We start from the raw sequence: 22,269 nt of genomic DNA on the forward strand, positions 1-22,269 counted from the left end.
GCCAATTCCCAGTGCCACTATGTGAGCTGTGTTACTGATGAATGCAGTTTGTTTTTTGTGCCAAGAAAACCTGAGAACAGAGGAAATGAAATTTCAAAATATAGTCATTGCTTTGAGAGCTGGGCTATTGAAGTAATGGAGGACAGACACTGGGTCATTTCATCTGTTACTAGTTGCATGATCATCAGCTCAAAATCTAAAGAGAATTGAGTCACTCAGCTGTGGGTGACAGTTGCCCATCTATTCTGGAAGCTACAGCCGCTCACCTGATACCAACGTTATGGAGATTCTGTTGCTTTGCTACATGGAGGTTATATTGTGATTGTTATGGGGATTGCGTTGTGTCTTTTGATGTAAAAGCTGCATTGCCATTGTTCATTAGAAGTGCGAAGCTTGCATTCTGTCACTAACATGGGATTGAATTGCGGTTGCTAAGACTGAGATTGTATTATATACGATAGCATAAAAATTGCATTGAATTTCATGAACTGGAGATTGTATCAGTGCTGCTATTATGGAGACTAAGCTGCATTTGCTGGTGTGGGAATTGTATTGTGTTTCAGGCTGAGACTGTATTGTACAGTTTCTGAGACAAAGACTGCTCCATGTGATTTCCTTTGAGAGGTTGTACTGCGTTGCATTACTCAAGCTAAACAACTGTTAGAAAGACATGGTGACTTTATCGAAATGTGCTACATATTGTGAAATCATGAATCATTTCTTTCTAATTAGGTTTAGATTTTGTTGCAGATAATGCACTGAGGAAATCTTCTCACTCTCTCCCTCAATCCCCTTCTCACTCTCTCCCTCAATCCCCTCCTCACCCTCTCCCTCATTCCCTTCCTCACCCTCTCCCTCAATCTCCTCTTTACCCTCACCCTCAATCCCCTCGCACCACCTCTTAATTCTTTTTCATGTTGATCAAAATCTTCTCCCCACTTCTCATCCATTTCTCAGTCCCTTCCCCAATCCTTTATCGTCATATCCGTAATGTTTTTCTTTCTCCAAAAGTACAGTTAGTTTTACTATTCACTGCTGATTTCATCCCTTATTTTTTTTTTATTCATTCACGGGATGTGGGCGTCGCTGGCTAGGCCAGCATTTATTGCCCATCCCTAATTGCCCTTGAGAAGGTGATGGTGAGCTGCCTTCTTGAACCGCTGCAGTCCATTTGGAGTAGGTACACCCACTGTGCTGTTAGGAAGGTAGTTCCAGGATTTTGACCCAGTGACAGTGAAGGAACGGCGATATAGCTCCAAGTCAGGATGGTGTGTGACTTGGAGGGGAACTTGCAGGTGGTGGTGTTCTCTTGCATTTGTTGCCCTTGTCCTTCTATGTGGTAGAGGTCGCTGGTTTGGAAGGTGCTGTCGAAGGAGCCTTGGTGCGTTGCTGCAGTGCATCTTGTAGATGGTACACACTGCTGCCACTGTGCGTCAGTGGCGAAGGGAGCAAATGTTTGTAGATGGGGAGCCAATCAAGCGGGCTGCTTTGTCCTGGATGGTGTCGAGCTTCTTGAGTGTTGTTGGAGCTGCACCCATCTAGGCAAGTGGAGAGTATTCCATCACACTCCTGACTTGTGCCTTGTAGATGGTGGACAGGCTTTGGGGAGTCAGGAGGTGAGTTACTCGCCTCAGGATTCCTAGCCTCTGACCTGCTCTTGTAGTCACGGTATTTATATGGCTACTCCAGTTCAGTTTCTGGTCAATGGTAACCCCTAGGATGTTGATAGTGGGGGATTCAGCGATGGTAATGCTGTTGAATGTCAAGGGGCGATGGTTAGATTCTCTCTTGTTGGAGATGGTCATTGCCTGGCACTTGTGTGGCGCGAATGTTACTTGCCACTTATCAGCCAAGCCTGAATTTTGTCCAGGTCTTGCTACACATGGACACGGACTGCTTTAGTATCTGAGGAGTCACGAATAGTGCTGAACATTGTGCAATCATCAGCGAACATCCCCACTATTTATTCCACATTCTATTATCATTTGGGTGGGAAAGTTCCCTTCATGCTTTGTAACTTCCCACTTCCTCATTTTGTAGTTTGCGTCCATGTGATTTGAAGTTTGCATCACAGTGCATACTTTTGATGGATCATCTTTGTCAGTTTCCTTCATAACCCTCAAAATGTCACCTTGTTCATGTAGTATAATGTGCATAAGCTGTTTCTGGGTAGATTACTCATATAGACCTAAAGCATCATCACAGAATGTGATGTCATGAGTCTGAGCCTTGAGTTGCTTAGTGTTAATGTAGATGCCTTAGAGATAAGACCCCTGTAAATAAACTCCTGTTACTTTGACCCAAAATCTACTATCCTCATTTAATATTAACGGCATACTGACCAGTATAGTACATGGTGGCAGTGGTAAAGACAGAAGATATTGAAAACATCAGAGAGAAGCATGGAGAAGTCAACACCCTTACCGGAGACCTTCGGGCGAGTGGCGAGGCCCAACCAGGCCAAGGTGTGGCCGAGATAGATTCGAAGATTCGACAGGTACCGTTCTGTGTCGGGCCCAGCGGCACGACCAGACAGGGAACAGGTCAGTGTTTTGCTTTTGGCCTTGGGAGACAGCGCGGACAACCTTTTAACTACCCTCAGGATCGATGAAAAGGAAACCCCGTATGGTGAAGTAATAAAAGCCTTGGAGGGATACTTTACAATCAGAAAGAATGTTATCGTGGAAAGGGTGAAATTCAAAAATCGCAGCCAAAAAGAGGGTGAAAGTATCGATTCATTCATTGATGATCTATATAAAATAACAGAGGATTGCAACTACAGGAACTTGTGAGAAGAACTGATTCGGGACAGAATAGTAATCTGGGTCACAGATGAAGCACTGTCAGACCAGCTTCAGTTGAAAGAGGATTTGATTTTGCAGACGGCCATTCTGTTGAGCAGGCAGGCAGAGTTCCAAAAATGTAATTGACGACTAGTTTGGGTGGGTTCAGGGGAGTCCAACCTCAAAAATTCTAGAATCAGTTGAGTCTGTGGAGAAGTTAGAGAATAATGGCACCAGAAATCCTGGGAGGTGGGAAAGACACCTACAGGCAGCAACAATGAATTGCAGTAGGTGTGGCCGGGAGCGGCAACGGCGGGAAATGTTCCCAGCCTGGGAAGCTGAATGTTTTTGGTGCAAAAAAAGGACTTTCAGCAGGTCTGTTGCAGCAGGAAACCAACACTGCAGACTAGCAAAAATTCAGATGAAATAAAGAGAAACAAATGATCAATACTCACTTGTGGAAGTGCACGAGAAAAATGAAGATTGCTGGGAAGCAGAAATCTTAATGGGGAAAAATAAAACCAACTTCAAGTTAGATGCAGGAGCAGCAGTTTCTGTAATATCCAACAGAACACCCTGGCTGAGGAAGGAAAGGTTTAGGAAAACCAACAAGAAATCATACGGGCCGAGGGGGATTCAATTAAAGGTTGTAGGAGAAATACACACAACCTTACCACACGAGAATAACACCATTCTGGAAACTCTACATGTTATAAAGAACCAAACCTGTTCACTACTCAGTAAGAAAGCTAGTTTCGCCTTACAGCTGTTATGCAGGGTGAAAGAGATCAAGGGACAAGACAATCAGCTCAGCGATTTTAGAGCTGAACTGCCCAAATTATTTGAAGGTTTAGGAAAATTAAAAACAGAGTATCACATAAATCTCAACAAAGAGGCAGAACCAAGAAAGGTCCCACACCCACTCCTGGAAAAGGTGAAGAAGGAAATTGATGCCACGCTAAACCAAGGAGTTATTTCCGCAGTGACTAAACCCACTAGCTGGTGCACTGGGATGGTTCCACTAAAGAAATCAAACAGATCTATTAGGATTTGTGTGGACCTTACCCAACTCAATAAAGCTGTAGAGAGAGAGATTCACCCGATGACGTCAGTCGACAACAGCCTCACCAAGTTGGGAAAAAGCTCCATATTCACCAAATTAGACGCAAATAATGGGTTCAGGCAGTTGCCTTTGGACGAGGAGTCTAAATTGTTAACTACCTTTATCACACCCTTTGGTAGATTCTGTTTCAACAGATTGCCATTCGTTATTGCGTTGGCACCAGAAAAATTCCAGCGGACAATGTCAACAATCCTGGAAGGCCTGGAGGGAATCATCTGCCACATGGATGATGTACTGACTCATGGAGCAAACCAAGAGGAACATGACACAAGAATAAGAGCAGAATTACACAGTTTACAAAAGGCAAGTCTCACATTAAATGTGAAGTGTGTATGCTCACAGTCGACAGTGAGGTTCCTTGGCCACATAAATGATGGGTCTGGCATCTAGCTAGATCCACAGAAGATGAAGGCAATAAAGGATTTCCCAGAGCCAAAGAAAAAAACAGATCTACAGTAATTCATGGGTATGGTTAACCAGGTAGGGAAATTCCTCACAAATCTAGCCAGTAACAAGCCTCAACAACAACTGCTAAAGAGCAGTAATGCCTGGTGCTGGGGAGACTGCCAGAAAAATTCTTTCAAGAAGATCAAAGAAATGTTGACTTCATCAGAGGTTTTGGCGCATTATGACCCAGAGCTAGTAACCATTATTACAACAGATACATCATCAACAGGATTAGGTGCAGTCCCATTCCAGATTCAGAAAGATGGACAACGCAGGCCTGTGTACTTTGTCTCTCGTTCATTGTCATAGACAGAACGAAGGTACGCAGTGATTGAAAAGGAAGCAATATGGGCATGCGAAAAGTTTTCGGCATACATATTGGGCCTCGGGGTCAAAATCAAAACTGATCACAAGCCACTAGTGATGTTGCTTAATTCCAAGGAGTTAGCAAAATTACCCCCAAGGGTACAGAGATTTCATCTACACCTAACGAGAAATGACACAACTGAATATGTCCCAGGGAAACATCAGGTGACAGCTGACACATTATCAAAGGCATCAATTGCTATACCTGAAGTGGGAGATGTCTCATTCCTGGAGGAAGTGGAAGTCTTTCCTATAACTATGACTGGCAACTGGTGAAAGATTACGCCAAATTAGAAACCTACAGAAAGAGGACAAAGTCTGTAAAAAAATAGTCAGACAGTTTTGCCAAGATGATTGGCCAGAATATATGCCTAATAACCCGGTTTTAAGGAAGTATTATGAGCAACGAAGCCATCTTACTTTTGTGGACGACTTACCAGTCTATGACGAAAGACTGGTTATTCCAAAGGCCTTAAGGTTAGACATCCGAGAGAAACTACACCAAGGGCACTTACGAATCACCAAGTGTAGAGGAAGAGCGAGCAACTTGGTATGGTGGCTGGGGATTTCCTAGGAGACGGAAGACATGATTTCCAGGTGTATTACATGCGCTACCACCAGACAAGACTCTCGAGAGCCACTGATGTCTTCGTTCCCATCTAGGCCATGGGAGCGCCTGGGAATGGACCTGTTTGAACATAAAAGGAAGATTTTTCCTTATTGGCATTGACTATTACTCCAGATGGGTTGAAGTCAAACCAATACATGGCTAGAGTTCTGAATCAGTAAAAGAAATGTTCTCCACACATTGCATTCTAGACCTAGTGATCTCCAATAACGGTCCACAATTCGCGAATGAAGCCTTCAAATATTTTGCAGAAATGTATGGGTTTACCCATGTGACAAGTTCACTGAGGTGCCCCCAGGAGAATGCAAAAGCAGAGAGAGGCATTTGAACCATGAAAATACTACTGAAAAAGAATGCGGATTTTCAGCTGGCACTATTAAACAATCGATCAACACCACTCCAGGACAGGTTGGTCCCATGTGAGTTGCTAATCGGCAGGAGACTGAGGACACAATTACCCGTATGCCCAAGAACCCTTCAGCCATGAATCCGTGTAGAGGACCAGGAAAGGGTGAGGGTTAGAGAAGAGAAAGAGAGGTCAATCTAAGCGGAGAATGATGATAGCCACTACAGAGCAAAAAATCAAACAGACCTACAACCTGGAGATTTGGTTTGGATTAAAAATCAGGTTCAATATGGACAAATCTCCATATCCTCGATCCTACCTAGTCCAGACAGACCAGGGGTGGAGAAGGAGAAATAGAAGATCATTGGTTCTGCCATCTCAGAAAAAGCAAATGGGGAAAAAGCAAAACAATCAGTTACCAGTGAGAGCTGATGAAATGGTGGTACAACCAACAATAGATCAGCCAGACAGTGAAAGCAGAGACCCTGAGTCACCCAGTAGTTCCACTCACCCACAGGAAAGTGAGAAAGAAGAACTGAAAGACCCAATACCCCAAGACATGTGAAAGAAGAACGCGCTATGACAGAGTCATGAGAACCCCACAGCATTACAGATCTGATGAATTAAGTCAGAGACTTGGGGGGGAAATGTAGTATTATGTACATAAGCTGTTGCTGGGTAATTATGTATATAGACCTTAAGCATCATCACAGGATGTGATGTCACGAGTCTGAACCTCGTGTTGCTCGGTGTTCACCTTAGAGATAAGACCCCTGTAAATAAACACCTGTTACTTTGACCCAAAGTCTACTCTCCTCATTTAATAGTAACAGCACACTGACCAGTATAGTACTGTTCACATTAAAGTCTCTTTTCAAAGAGAAACAACTATTCCCCTCTCCTGCTATAATTTTCTTATTTTTATGAAATCAAGCTTGTTTGAGATAGCTTCACCCTCTACCTGGAATTGAGAAAAGGATTTTGATATCAAGTCATAGAGAATTCAGCAAGATCAGCAAAATCCATTTGGCCCATAAGACTTCACCCCTCTAGGATGGCACTCACCCACCCAGCACTGCATCAAGTCTTTGTCTACACTCCCCATATGTTGGATTTGTGAATTTGAGTAATTCACTAAGCCTCTATTTTCTTTAACTTTCTTTAACCAATCCTTCTTTGCCTCGTAACAGAATTTATATATTATACCAGAATGAAATCTGAAATTCCAACTAATGTCCCTTTCTGTTCTATAAATGTTAATAAATGGGACTGTTTGACTAGATTTATCACATTTCCACTTCAGTTTGTGCTAATGAGCATTTAAAATGGTCAAACAATAGTATTTCCTATTGAGAGCTGGCATGGTCTCACCGGGTTGAATGGCCTCCTTCTGTGCTGTAGTGACTCCATGATTTCTTATTTAGATTTATTTCTTTGCTTTTACATAATGACTTAGTGGAGCTGGTTGAAGTTGGGAAGGAAATAAATAAAATGGAATTATAGGTCAGTGTGTAGGAGTGCTTGCAGTGTAAAGCACAGTTTTGATCTGCTCCAGCAAGTTTCTAATCTTAGTCATGCAGCCACGGAACAGAGGAAAGTACTTTGTGTGGGACAGGAGGGGGAACAAGAGTCACAGTTGCTGGGCATATCTCTTACTGGAGGCACAGCACCAGATCAGCCAATCTCCAAGAATTGGCACTGGAATATATGGGGTAATGGAGAAGAATGAAGAGGGACTTTTACCCTATAAAGTCATGTTATTTTATGTTTCTTGATGGTTGCTCTCTTTTACAAATACAACAGCATTTGGAAAATATATCAGACTACAAATGACAGGTTTTATGTGTGATCACAGATGGTTGGGTAACAGCGCCATACATCTTTCAGGCACGTTCCTGTTGTTATTAGCAATGTGTCCTGATAATTATGTAATTAGTTTGCCAATCAGTGCCAAGTGCTGCTTCAAACCCTGACTAAATCAGATTCTACCGTCTGCTTGTGAAAATTGATTTGCAGAATTCCACTATTTCAACTCACCTCCCATTCCATGTCATATAAAGAAATACAAGATACAAAACCACATCCCAATTGTACAAACAACCAGTGACTCATTCACTTCCAGTCCAGAATCCCAATAGACAAAACCAGTTCCAATTTACTCTATTATATGGGATCCAGTGCACAAAATAGCCTCCCATTCCCCGCATCACTCAGGCTGAGTGTTACTCAGCTTGCAACTGACTCAGTGAAAAAGCCTACCATTTCAAAATTGCAAGAGGCTACTTGATTGCAAAAGAAAATTAGAGATGTGTCCAACTGAGTGTTCAGTAACCCATAACTTTCAGTCACCCAAAAATGAGCAAACCAGTAATCTGACAAGTTGTGTTTGGATGAAGACTACCCATTTACCCATGTATCATTCATTCCCGGTTCAACAAATCTGTAATAAAAACAGAAAATGCTGGAAATGCTCAGCAGATCAGGCAGTATCTGTGGAGACAGAAGCAGAGTTAATGTTTCAGGTTGATGACTTTGCATCAGAACTGGGAAAAGTTAGAAATGTAATAGGTTTTAAGCAAATGAAAAGGGGGAGGGTGGCAAAAGAACAAAATGGAAGGTCTGTGATAGGTTGGAAGACAGGAGAGATTAAAGGGTGGTGAAAAGCCAAAGGGAGTGGTAATGGGGCAAGTAAAGAAATAAAAGATATGTTGGGGAAGGTGTGAATGGCAGAACGGGGAACGGCTGCCGTCCAAAAGCAAAAACAAGAGAAAAACAAGAGTAAAACCAAAACCTGCAAAGGAAAAGGGAACAAAATATGGGCAGAAATTATGTTCGGAAATTGTTGCACTCCATGTTGAGTCTGGAAGGCTGTAAAGTGACAAATTGAAAGATGAGGTGCTGTTCCTCAAACTTACATTGAGCTTCATTGGAACACTGCTAGAGGCTGAGGGCAGACAGGTCAGCATGAGAGCAAGGTGAAGAATCTTTATACTGGGAATGCATAGGAAGCAATTTTCACCAATTAGAATTCAATATAATGGTAATGAAAGGGAGCTGATGTTGTAAAAGGAAGAAAGAACTTGCATTTATACAGCACTTTCATGACCTCAGCATGTCCCAAAGTACTTTACAGTCTATGAAGTAATTTTTGAAATGTAGTTATTATTGTAATGTAGGGACACAAAAACCAATTCACACACCGTTAGCTCCCACAAGTAACAAGCAAATGACCAGATAATCCATTTTAGTTTTGTTGGTTGAGGATAACTGTTGGCCAGGTCACACTATTATATATAATGGGAATTAATGGAAACTGGTTTTGTACATGATATTTTATGTAATGGGTATGAATTGGATGTGAGTGGTTCTATTTGAATTCTTTTAAATCTATTTAGGGTCAGGTTCTACATTGAATCTTAGGAGTTTATAGTACAGAGAAGTTTATTTGGCCAACATTATCTGCATGAGCCATTTAGTAAAGCAATCCAATACTAATTCTATTGATCTGCTCTCCCTCCATAGACTCAAATGGATGGATGTGACTCAATTAAATGATACATTGTGCAAGTAAATGGAAGTGAATTGGTTCATTAAGATTCTATATAACAAGAGTGATTATCGGACTTTCTTGAAGATGTTGAAGTCTATTAGAGCCTAATGCCATGATCTGGATCCAACTGTATGTCTAAAGTACTCATTATATGGCTCGTGGCAGCTTGTGTTGAAGTTACTGTTCCCCCAGGGATGTTATCCAGAATTTTTATTGGATTATGGGTTGCATTCAATGTTCAGGATCAGTGCTCTAAATGAGCACGTGCTGCTGGGGGGAGCAGAAATTGTGTGATGCTGTTCTTGTGTATTCAGTCACTGTCCTCTCTCCTACTTTCCCTAGGGTCAAATTATTGGACTGACGGGAGCCATGGGATTCGCAGATGGTGCATCTAACACCAATGTTAATTTTGAGATCCTTGGCACCAGTTACAGTGAGACCTTTGGAAAAGATATTCGAAGGGTAAATACATATCTCTTTTTCTCCTTATTGCACACTACCAACTAGTACAGTATACAACTTGAACAAACGTAAAAACTACAGAAAACAGATTCTACAATTTTAGGACTTTAGCCACTGTTATTTCTGACCCATGGAAAGCATTACCTCTGTACTGTTTTTATTGAGTCCATGTCATTTTGAAAATCTGCTTGTGATAATTTTTCTTAATACTTGTTACAGTTTCATTCTTTTGTACCAGTTGTCATTCACTACAAACTAGCCTTTGACTTACTGCCCCCTGTGTAACTCACCTCTTGATTCCCCAAAGCCTGTTCACCATCTACAAGGCACAAGTCAGGAATGTGATGCAATACTGTCCAGTTGCCTGGATGAGCACATCTTCACCAACACTAAAGAACCTCGATACCATCCAGGACAAAGCAGCTGACTTGATTGGCACCCCATCCACCACCTTCAACATTCACTCCCTCCACCACTGACACACAGTGGCAGCAGTGTGCACCATATGCAAGATGCATTGTAACAACTCGCCACAGTTCCTTCAACAGTACCTTCCAAACCCACAGCCTCTATCACCTAGACAAAGGGCAGCAGATGCATGGGAACATGACCACCTACAAGTTCCCCTCCAAGTCACACACCATCCTGACTTGGAGCTATATCGCCGTTCCTTCACTGTCACTGGGACAAAATCCTGGAACTCCCTCCCTAACAGCACTGTGGGTGTATCTACACCACATGGACTGCAGCAGTTCAAGTAGGCAGCTCAGCACCACCTTCTCAAGGGCAATTAGTGATGGGCAATAATTGTTGGCCTTGCTAGCAATGCTCACATCCCATAAATGAATCAAAGAAAATTGATTTGTGTGCCAAATTATGGTCACTGTTGTGCTGTAAATCCATGCTCAGCAGAGACTGGTTGAAAAATGCCATCTATCACTTTGCTATGTTTGTAGTCAGTGCTTTAACCCATGTGTCGGCTTCTCTGTGGGAAAAATTCAAATGCCAAAAAATACTACAGTTGAAATGACCTAATAATCTATCACATCCGTTGAGGACTAGAACAGCAGGTACATACAAACATATGAATTAGGAGCAGGAGTAGGTCACTCGGCCCCTCAAGTCTGCTCCACCATTCAATAAGATCATGACTGATCTGATTGTAACCTCAGTCAGGCTGTGGGTCGCAGGATTAAGGTAGAGGGGGAGACAGTTTTTTTTTGTTTTTGATGCTATCCAAAAATGAAATAGTTTTGGAGATTGGTGCCTGGATGGAAGATACTGTAAATTCTTGTTGTAATGTTCCAACGGAGGCTGGAGGAGTGCACTGTCTTTCTCTGGTTCCACTTCTCCGTGGGTCACAACATATATTTAAATGTTTTACCCCAGTTACTGATATGGCCAATTATCTACTTTATTTTAGTTTCAGAATAAAATCCACCAACCAGGTTTCTTTAATAAACAACAAAATTATTAATTTATTATAAAACCAGACTTATTCAATACAGATGCAAAGCCTTTTAACACACAGGATGAAATATGAAAGTTTCCTTCTAAATTAACCCAACACACACATGCAGACAGACAACGGTTAATACTTGCTAATTCTTGAAGGAAAAGGATTAGATATGGTATGTCCTAGGTGCTCCCTTATTCTGGCGTCCAAATACGCGTAGACGGCTGTCACTGGGATCTTTTTAGAGCAGTTCTTTTCAGGTGACGACGCGGGTTTGTCTGGCATGCTTTCCAGGAGAATCACTGCACCGGGGTTTCAGCTATCACACTGGCTTCTCAGGGTTTCTCAAAGAAGTGGAAAAAGGACGTGCTGGTGGCTTCTCTCTTAGCAGGCTGACCCCCAACTGAACAAAAACAATATCCAAACGAAACCAACTCTTGACCACCATAAATCTTGACATGTCACTTCTCTGTAAACAACTCCCTTAGTCAGAAGGCTCCTGTTGTTTACTTAGCTTAAGATATGTGACTTCCAGTAAGTGTGTTTTTAAACAAAGTCCCCAAGTCCTTCCAGTGACTTTTTTTAAAAAAAGCAAAGTCCAGCAACTATGGAATCTCTTCAGTCTTTCAAATGAATCAATTTCCACAATATTTAAACACAAGTCCTCAAAAAATATTTTAAAATGGAAGCACTTTCATAACAGTAATAATTAGGATGAAAAAGTCATTTCTTTAGGTTCTGAGTCACGGTCTTGGGTCTGATGATGGAGCAAAGGGAGAAACGGCTTTAGCTGCTGGGATGTCCATCATTCAGAATTCTTTCTTGATCAGAGGTTAACCAGCTGTGCTACCCAATGGTTTGCTTCCTGAAGCTGTTGATCCTGAGGTCACAATTTAAGAGCAGATGAGGAGGATTCACTCCAAATTAGCCAAGAAAGCCAAGACTCATCATCAAAATAAAAGACACCACGACTTTGCCTCTGATACGAGATTGGAGATTTATTCCACCCATTGAACTCCCTTGAAAGAGTTTCCTCACATCAGTCTTAATTATTCTTTTGCCAATTGAGTATGTATTTCACTTAAGCAGTTTTACCTTTTCTGTACCGTTAACTATCTCAGATGAGGTCCTCTCTCAATTGTTTTTTTTAAGGCTGAAGACCCCAACATTCTGCAGACATCCAACTGGAGATCACCAACTTGATCCTTTGCTGTTGGTGATCTGTTGTTGGATGTCACTCCTATCTGTGATTAAAACCATACACAGTACTGAAGATCTGATTTCAACATGACATCCTCTACTGATTTAGCAATATGAATTAACATTCTCTTGGCTGTGTTGATTCCTTTTTTTTATTCATTGAGGAATGTGGGCATCACTGACTGGACTAGCATTTATTGCCCATCCCTAATTGCCCTTGAGAAGGCGGTGGTGAGCTGCCTTCATGAACTGCTGCAGTCCTTGGGGTGTAGGTACACCCACAGTGCTGTAAGGAAGGGAGTTCCAGGATTTTGACCTAATGACAGTGAAGGAACAGCGATATAGTTCCAAGTCAGGATGGTGTGTGGCTTGGAGGGGAACTTGCAGCTGGTGGTGTTCCCATGTATTTGCTGCCCTTATCCTTCTAGTTGGTAGAGGTCGCGGGTTTGGAAGGTGCTGTCTAAGGAGCCTGCTGCGCAGTGACCAGTCATGTTAAATCATGAGTCCGCTAAGACCCTTAAATCTCACTCAACTTCATCCTTAACCTATTTCAACACTATTTATAGAGTAGATGTGTCATAATTTCACACAACTTTTGACTCCGATACTTCAGTTATCTTCCTTCTGAACTCTAATCTTCCGTAACCTCTGCTGTTTAAGTGGAAAAGCAATGGAACCTAAAGACAACAAATTGTTTGTCCCAATTACACATGTTGTCTTGATTGTTTTGTGAGTGCTTGACTCAGCCCCATCCCCTACTGTAGGATTGTCTTTAGCTCTGACTAATTGACTTTCTAGATCTAACTGGCTGATATAAATTAATGAACAGTAACAGTCCTGACATTGATCCCTTGAGCATTTGTTCAGCATTTCCCCCACTCTGATATCACTTCCTCAAACCACTGGTTACTGCTTCCTCTCCTTCAGTTCTCAGTACTTGACGCTTATGTAAGCAGCCTTTCGTGTGGAACTTTTCAGATGGTTTCATTAGCTCAAGGTATCCAAAATCACAAGACCACAGTTTCCTTGAGATGTCACTTACTCAAAAATGTCAGGGGGTTGGCCTAGTAGAATTCTCCCCTTCTGATTCCGTGCTGACTGCTGTTTACCATCACATGCAAATTATCATGCACATAATTGTCAAATGTGCTCCTGATCAGTTCACCTGTTCTGCCCAGTACTGGTGTTAACGTTAATCTGTTTTGTTACTCTTTTCTGGTTACAACAGTAGCTTCATTCCAATCTGTGGAACCTCCTAGCAGATCTTGATTGTGTCAGGGTAACCGTTAGCACTCCACAAACGTTAATACCCGAAGGTAAATACCATCTGTTGCTTGGTATTTTCCTGCTTTGAGCCCTTTTAGCCTGTGTGGAACCTTCACTTCATTGAGGCCCAAGTGATTAATCTGAGTTGGATCACTCCTGATTATAGTTGGCTTTTGCTTGTTTTCTCTGTATTTGTGGCTGCTCCAATTCACTTCACTTGGAATCTTATAGCTTTGGAGAGAAAACTTCCATCCTGCAAGTCTGACCAGAATTCAAATGCACGTTGTACCTCTGAAAGGGCAATGTCCCATCAATTGTGCACCGCAGTGCGCTGTTATTATGTCTCGTCTTTTTCCGTATACACAGCAAAAGTTAAGGAAGGCTAGAATGCAGAACGAAGAGAACTGAAGTGCCCAAGTGAAAAGTTCAATGTGAAATTACTGACTGATCTAGCTAAAACATTCTGTAAGAATACTGCAGCGTAAGTCTCACTGCTCGGCATTGCATGGATTGACTGTAAGGCTAAGAATCACTTGCATTGCTGGAGAGGCCACAAACAGGTTTGAAGGTCTTAAAATCCCACATGGTGGGCTAAATTTTCAATTGCCGTGGGGGTGAGTTTGAGTGTGGACGGGCCCAGAAAATCACGCACTTGGAAGGTGTCACTGGTTCCCGACGCCTCAGTAACGCGATTGGATTTTCAAAGGGAGGGGATTGCCAGCAACCTGCACGCCTCCAATTAATTACTTCTTGATCTCTTTGTGGTGCTTGATAAGCAACAGTTAACAATTTTCAAATGGTATGCATGGGGAACACGAGGGTCTGGGATACATTTGAGCGTAGCTATCGGGAACATAGCGGGGAACCATTAGTGCTCATGTCTGCAGTGTGAAAGCGTTGTATAAAAGGGGAGATTCAAACTCAGTTGCTCATGCAGTGGCACAGAGTTGCCATCACGAGAGCTGAGAGGCTTGATTTTGTGAGGAGAGTGTATTTGGACTGTTGAGAGGAACATGAGATTTGGCATCCGCAGCTACCTGTAGCCATGCCTGCTTGGTCTGGCTCGCTGGAGCTCTCTTAGATGGACGGAAGAGCACAGCTCTCCTGTCCGCCACAGCCTGGATCAGTGTCTCAAGAGAGGCAACAGAAAAATGTGGGGATGCCTGGGCACGGCTGCCCAAACCAGCGGTGGCCCTCTGCTATCTGCTGCTCATGCATTTCCAAAGGGAAGGTCAAGCCCAGTCATGGCTGCCATTTGCCTTTTAAATTACCCCTCCGTGCCTAGCTGCTGCTTCCTGCCTGCACCCAGCGCCCCTAATTAGGCACCAAGCTTGACTCCGGGCCAGTTAGTGGCTGACACTTAGAAAACTGCGTTGCATCACTCTGGGGTCGGGACCTGGAAATGTTCGAGGTGTCAGGTTCCCGACCCCAGAATGAAAATTTGGCCCGGTGATTTAGTTTATGGACTATGCTTTGTGTGTTTGCATAAAATATAATTATGCACTTAATTGGTATTGTTAACGGTTTGTTTTAATGGCCTTTTGCTATTGATGGGTGATATTTGTAAGCACAGTGCGCAATCGCAAAAAAGTGCACGGAGGCGCCAAGCAGCACTGTAGCTGAATGACAATAGATGAAATAAAAGGATTGATGGGAAGATACATTGTCTGGCTGGAGTGGGGAGAATTGCTCTGGTTGCTATTTATAGCAGCATCTTAAATACTTTGAAACAATCTGCAAAGGGAATCCCTCATGAACCCAATCATGGTATTCTACACACAGTGATACTCCTCCCTGTCTCCTCTCCCTGCAGATATTTGAGGGGGTTTCAGTGTTCTCCTTACTGTACATGTTCAATGGTTTAACATTAAAAGGAAAGAACTGAGAATGGATTCTCCATTACCTGACAAGGCAAGTGTCCAGATTGTGCAAGCTGCTGTCACTGATGAAGAAAGTCTATTAGAATCAATGATCTTTCTGCAAAAGAAATCAAGAATAGTGCAAACAAAATAAATTGCTACATGAAGGTTAAGGATGGCCAGCAATTAGGGACCGAGTGCTGTCATTCATTTAGAGAGATGCCACATTAAACACATAATTAAAAACATTTAAGAGGCAATTATTTAATATTGCCTTTTGATTATGAGTTGTAAAGATATTTAACTTTTACATTGGTAAATCTGGGAGGAAAATGAATTGAATGAACAGAATCAACGACTAGAATATAACATCACTGTTTACCATTAGAACGTTTAAGAACAAAATTATTCCACAACACATCCCTCAAGTAAGCATACACTTATGGGGGTTAGTCCTAATCATATGTCCAAGAATCTAATGGATGGTTCAAATCTCAGTTGAACACCTTAGGAAGCTCTTCAAGTTGGACAATGTGCTGGTGTAGTCAAGGGAATGATTGCAAAAGTTGATGTGACCAAGTGCAATGGAGATCAACATTTATGAAGCATGCTGAGGATGTAGAGGCAACCAATAGTCACTAGTCTTTGCTTTGCTCTGGCTCCATGAATCCATATTATATCCTGAAAATTGAAGGGGGAGTCAGACTTGACTTCTGAGCCTCGAACTTGTGCTCGGTGATACGAATGGAGGCTTAATGCATTCCTATGATGATCTTTTGTCGTAATATCAGCATTAATAAAGTAATGTCTGTGCTAAATTAAGGAAAGGAAGGTCATGCGAACAAATTCAGCATTCCTCCATTATACTAGGATTCTATGACAGCTGACAATACTTTATACCCCAGTTTCAAATACATCTTGTATAGTATTCCCTCAGCATTGCTTCCAAAAAAGTAGCATGTACACTATTTTCTTGTTTACCTATTTGTACTATTAGGGCTGCACAGCTTCATAACTCATCCTTTAGCTAGCAGCGTCAATTAAAATATTCTGTATTCTCTGCTAACCGTACCAGTCCTGCAGTGCTGGGAGTTCATCAGTAATAAAACCTCCCAATCTCCTTCCAAAGTCACAGTTAGTTTCATGGCAGCATAGTTAGAAAAAACAGCCACACCTTAGAAAGTTAAGGCCTTCAAAAGGATACAGAGGAGACTTGTTACAATGGCATTAGGGATGAGGGACTTGTGATATGTGGAGAAACTGGAGAAGCTGGGATTGTTCTGCTTAGAGCAGAGAAGGTTAAGAGAAGATTTATTAGAGGTGTTCAAAATCAAGAGGGTAAATAAGGAGATACTGTTTCCACTGATAAGAGGGTCGGTAACTAAAGGACACAGTTTTAAGATAATTGTCAAAAGAAACAGTGTAGAGATGAGAATTTTATTTATCCTGTTACGACCGAGGTGGGAGGAGTGCACTGTCTTTTCTTGTCCCACTTCTCCACAGGTCACAACATTTTTTTTAATGTTTACCCAGTTATCGATTCGGTCAATCATATCCTGTACTCTTTATCCCAGAATAAAATACACCAACCAGCTTTCTTTAATAAACAACAAAATTGTCAGTTTATTATAAAACAAAACCTATCCAGTAATGAAGCAAGGCATCAAGACACAGATTGAAATATGAAAATTCCCTTTTAAAATACCCCACACATAAGCTGACACACACTGGGGAGGTGGTGGCATTATGGTAAGGTCAGTAGAGTAGTAATCCAGAGCCCAAGTTAATACTCTGGGGACATGGGTTCGAATCCCAGCATGACAGATGGTGAAATTTGAATTCAATTAATAAAACTGAATTAAAAAGATAGTCCATTGTCGATTATTCTTTCGGAAGGAAATCTGCTGTCCTTACCTGGTCTGGCCTACATGTGAGTCCAGACCCACAGCAATGAGGTTGACTCTTAAATGCCCTCTGAAATGGCCTAGCAAGCCACTCAGTTCAAGGGCAATTAGGGATGGGCAATAAATGCTGGCTTAGCCAGTGACATCCACATCCCATAAAAAAAATTTAAAAAGGAGAAGATATGGAAGGATGTCAGTTGCTCCATTTGTTTTGGTGTCCAGGTATACCGTGACAGGGATCTTTTCAGAAGCTGTTCATTCTGGAGACGTCGAGAAGTAGTCTGGTAGGCTTTCCAGGAGAAATGCGCCATCAAGTGCTTTCGCTATCACACTCTGATTTTATAGTGTTTTTTCAAAGACAGGAGGAAAGAGAAGCTGACATGCCGGACCTCTCAGGGTCTCTTACAGAGGTGCAGGAAAGAGGAGCTGGGTGTTTTTTCCTTAGCAGGTTGATTTTCAAACACTGTCCACACCCCAACTGAACCAAAACAATATCTCAGAAACGAAACCCCAAACAGCCAGTCAGAACCTCCTGACCACTATAAATCTTAACATGTAATTTCTCTGCAAACATCTTTCCCAGTCACCAAGGTTTCTGTTGTTTATTTATCGTAAGGCATGTGACATCCAGCAAAGGTTGTTTTCAAGCACAACATCTCAGTGTCCTTTCAGTGAACTGTCAACAACAAAACAAAGTCCAGCATCTATGAAATCTTCAGCCTTCCAAAATTGAATCCATTTCCACATTTAAATATGAGTCCTCAAAAAAAATTAACAAAACCTGGGAGCACTTTTGTAACAACCGGGTGAGCTATTGTGATCTGGAATGCGCTGCCTGAAAGGGCAGTGGCAGCAGATTCCAGGATAACTTTCCAAACGCAATTGAATATATACCTGAAAAGGAAAATTTGCAGGGATGTGACAAACGGGTAAGGGGAGTGCGACTAATTTTATAGCTCTTTGAAAGAGCCAGCACAGGCACAGTGGGCTGAATGGCCTCATTCTGTGCTGTATTGTTCTATGATTGTGATTGTCAGACCGATTTTGTCAACGGCTACTCGCAACTCTATCAGATGTTTTTCTTTCCTAAGCAAAACTAGACTGTGTACTGTTGACAGAAAGCATTCTGTTTGCAGTCTATATTGCAGCTCAGCAGCCTGGTATTGCACCCAATGCAAACTATCAGATCAGCAGCCAGTAATGCACTCTATTCATTACACACCCCACCCATTGCATGTCCCTGTCCACTACACGCTCCAGTTACAGGCACCACTCACTACATGTCCTGTGCATTGCATGCCCCGCCCATTACACACCTGCTCAATTTTCTTTTCTACTGACTTCACAAACAGGCAATCAATCCAATATTCACCATTTTACATCCCTGGTGAAGCTGGAAGTTTGAGTCTTTATCCGGTTCCTTGGGCTGTGGATCCAGAGCACAAAACTGTCATTAATTTGACACAGTTGGAAACTAATTTTACAATCTTGTGCAGAGAAGAAGTTTGATTCAGGAAATGGAAAAGTGTCACATTGGTGGAGTGACAGCTGCTTCTCTAAGTTATCAGATAATAGCCCTAGTATAGTGTGGGAATCATTTCTTGTGTAGTCTCTAAGTTCTTCTTTGACCAGTTATAACCGTATAACAGTGTCTGTGGTGGCTTGACAAGTAATTCCAGATTTCTGTTTTTTGAATATTCACTAAGTGTTTCAACCTCTAGTTATTAACTGCTTAATGAACCCAAGCCATAATACTTCACTATATACTGATCACCATTCAAAGATTAGCAGGTGCTAATTCTGGGATCTGCTATTGTCAGTGATTGCACTAAAATTAATTCCCCACAACCCCAAAAGTAAGGCAACTGCAAGCTGTGTGAGTTCACATTAAATCTCACTGACTGTCTGAGGTGGCTCAGTGGTCAAAGGATTACCGTCAAAAGTTTATCGTGTACTCAGGGGTGGCCTTTGACTTTAGCAAAGACTGGAGAAGATTAGAAAGTTACTGTCCTGTTTTATTGATTTTTCTCCACTTAATGCACAATTTAGAACCCATTTATCGATGTGGTTTCGATAGTGACATCTACAAGATGCATTCCTGATAGATACAAGTTCACATATTAATTGTTTAAACTTATTTGTAAGTTTGGGACGTGATCGAATGAGGTGATTCATGCAGCAATTGATGAGGAAACTACATTTTCAGATGCAAGAACATTCCACCTCACTCAGACTATTACAAATCATAACATTTTTCAAACTTTTGTTTTATGTTACACCTCCCAACGACTTATTTTTTACATTTTAATTTTAATTTTATGTATGTATTCCCCCTGCCCCCAGTATTGGAACATTCTGTTGGAGGATGTGTGATGGATGAGTGTCACACACCATCCCACTCCCGTGGAGGTTACATCAGTGAGGGTGGCCTCCAGTCCTTTTAAGTGGCAGAGGTTATGCAGTTGAGTCATAGTCTGTCTTGGCCTCCTGTCTATATTATGATTCTTGATAACAAGCAGGAGCAGAAAAAGGGGCAGGATTGTAAAAAAAAAATTTCAAATCATTGGCACTATTATTAGAAGGCTTACTCAAATGAATATGCATGCACTATAGAGCCTTCAAATACATCACGTACTCTAATATCGAATTGCTTGGAGCTCCCTCCTTAATAGTGGAGTTGTGTAACATTCCTTCATTAGAATGCTATTGCATTGCTCCTCAATGCCACAGTTCATAACCCTCTTGGCCAATGCCCAAAGAGGTAAGTACTTCTGGCAGAACAATTAGCAGAGAACTTACTTGTGCCTTAGGTTGCGAGGCTGAATTGTTTTAGTTGACTAAACTCCAGCAATACCCTTACCAGGCTTGTGGGTCCCTCAACTTTAGCTCTTACCAACCTGCATCTAAACTCTCTGGACTTTGAGAATACAAATGTCTCCCTATGAGAGAGTGAACATTCACATTGGATTAATATGAACTGTTTGGTTTAGAGACTCTTAAACATGTGACCACTTTCAATGCAGCTTACAGAAAATTAAAATATTTTGAATTCATTTTCTCTCTTTTTGTTCAAACCAGTTATATAATATATAAAAAGTTGGTTCAAGAATAGGATCTTGGAACTGGGAAAGATTAAATAACAAATAAATGTTTTTTTTTAAGTGGGGGCAGTGCACAGAATGTGAAATCAGTCTGTGTTTACTCCCATGAGCTAAGTGCGTAATAGGAGAAAGAGCCAGTTCTGGTACAAGCTGAACAAATGAAATTGCTCCTCGGGCCAACATCTTATTAGCTCAGGAACCTACATGACCCTTTGTGCTAGCTAGTCAGTCCCACAGAGCAATTATCACAGTAACCAGCAATGTAAAGCAACATTGTAGAGGCCTGCTAGGTATTCAGTTAATGACTTGCCCTCACAGATGCTGAACTCAAACTGCAAATGAGATTAAGCCCATGTTTCTGCCCCACAACAGATGTGGGAAGGGAAAATGTTTTCCTTTGAATTGAAAGCACTTTGGAAACAAGCTGTCCCCCTGTATACACATACTTCATATTTGTGTGTTTCTTGCTCATTAGTTCTGCCAATGAAATCTGTTTTTGAGATGTTGGCAAGGGAATCTGTAAAGAGTTAAATGCTAGGTGTATTCAAAATTCTGAAAAGCTTGGGGAGGATAAATGGTGAAAAATTACTTGCACTGGGAGGTGAATCGGTAATACTGGGACATTCGTGCTAAAAGGAACATAGGAGCAGGAGTAGGCCATTCAGCCCATCGAACCTGCTCCACGATTCAATTAGATCATGGCTGATCATCTACCTCAACACCACTTTCCCGGACTATCCCCATATCCTTTGATCTCATTAGTATCCAGATATCTATCAATTTCTGACTTGAACATGCTCAATGATTGAGCTTCCACAGCCCTCTGGGGTAGAGAATTCCAAAGATTTACCACCCTCTGAGTGAAGAAATTCCTCCTGATCTCAGTCTTAAATGGCCTGTCCCTTATTCTGAGACTGTCCCCGGGTTCTAGACTCACCAGCCAGGGGAAACATCCTATCTACATTCACCCTTTCACACCCTGTAAGCATTTTGTACTTTTCGATGAGATCACCTCTCATTCTTCGAAACCCGAAAGAATACAGGCCCAGTTTCCGCAATCTCAATTGTCTCTGCTTCCACCACCCTCGTAGGCAGCAAATTCTAGGTCATTACCACACATTGCTTAAAAAAAAGTTCTTCCTCACATCTCCCCTGCATCTCTTGTCCAAAACCTTCAATCTGTGTCCCCTAGTCCTTGTACCATCAGCTAATGGGAACAGCTTTTCTTTGTCTACCTTATCTAAACCTGCCAGAATCTTGTACACCTCTTTCAGATCTCCCCTCAATCTCCTTTCCTCCAATGTGAACAACCCCAGCTTTTCCAACTTAACCTTGTAGCTAAAATCCCTCATCCCTGGAACCATTCTGATTGTACTTTGCAAATGGATAGAGCGTGAACACAGTTTCTCCTTTGCCCATTATAAGAACACAAGAATATAAGAAATAGGAGCAGGAGCAGTCCATTCAGCTCTTCGAGCCTGCTCCACCATTCAATAAGATCATGGCTGATCTGATCATGCCTTTAACTCCACTTTCCTACCTGCCCCTCCTAACCCTTGATTCCCTTGTAGATCAAAAATTTATCTAACTCAGCTTGGAATATATTCAATGACCCAGCCTCCACGGCTCTCTGGGCTAGAGAATTCCAAACACTAACGACCCTCTGAGTGAAGAAATTCCTTCTCATCTCTGTCTTAAATGGGAGACCCCTTAATTTGAAACTGTGCCTCTTTGTTCTAGATATCCACATGAGTGGAAACATCCTCTCAGCATCTACC

At 41.9% G+C, this 22,269-nt stretch overlaps 1 protein-coding gene across 2 annotated transcripts in view; it reads left to right on the top strand.

The window, feature by feature from the left end:
- LOC137355387 (glutamate receptor ionotropic, delta-1-like) overlaps positions 1 to 22,269 on the top strand; it is a 410,432-nt gene that overhangs the window by 300,407 nt on the left and 87,756 nt on the right. For both annotated transcript variants that reach the window (XM_068020382.1, XM_068020381.1), the window contains exon 6: positions 9,586 to 9,705. In XM_068020382.1, coding sequence (XP_067876483.1) covers positions 9,586 to 9,705 — 120 coding nt within the window. The remainder of the gene's footprint in view (positions 1 to 9,585; positions 9,706 to 22,269) is intronic.

Source organism: Heterodontus francisci, chromosome 42 (assembly GCF_036365525.1).
Source record: "Heterodontus francisci isolate sHetFra1 chromosome 42, sHetFra1.hap1, whole genome shotgun sequence".
NCBI lineage: Eukaryota > Metazoa > Chordata > Chondrichthyes > Heterodontiformes > Heterodontidae > Heterodontus > Heterodontus francisci.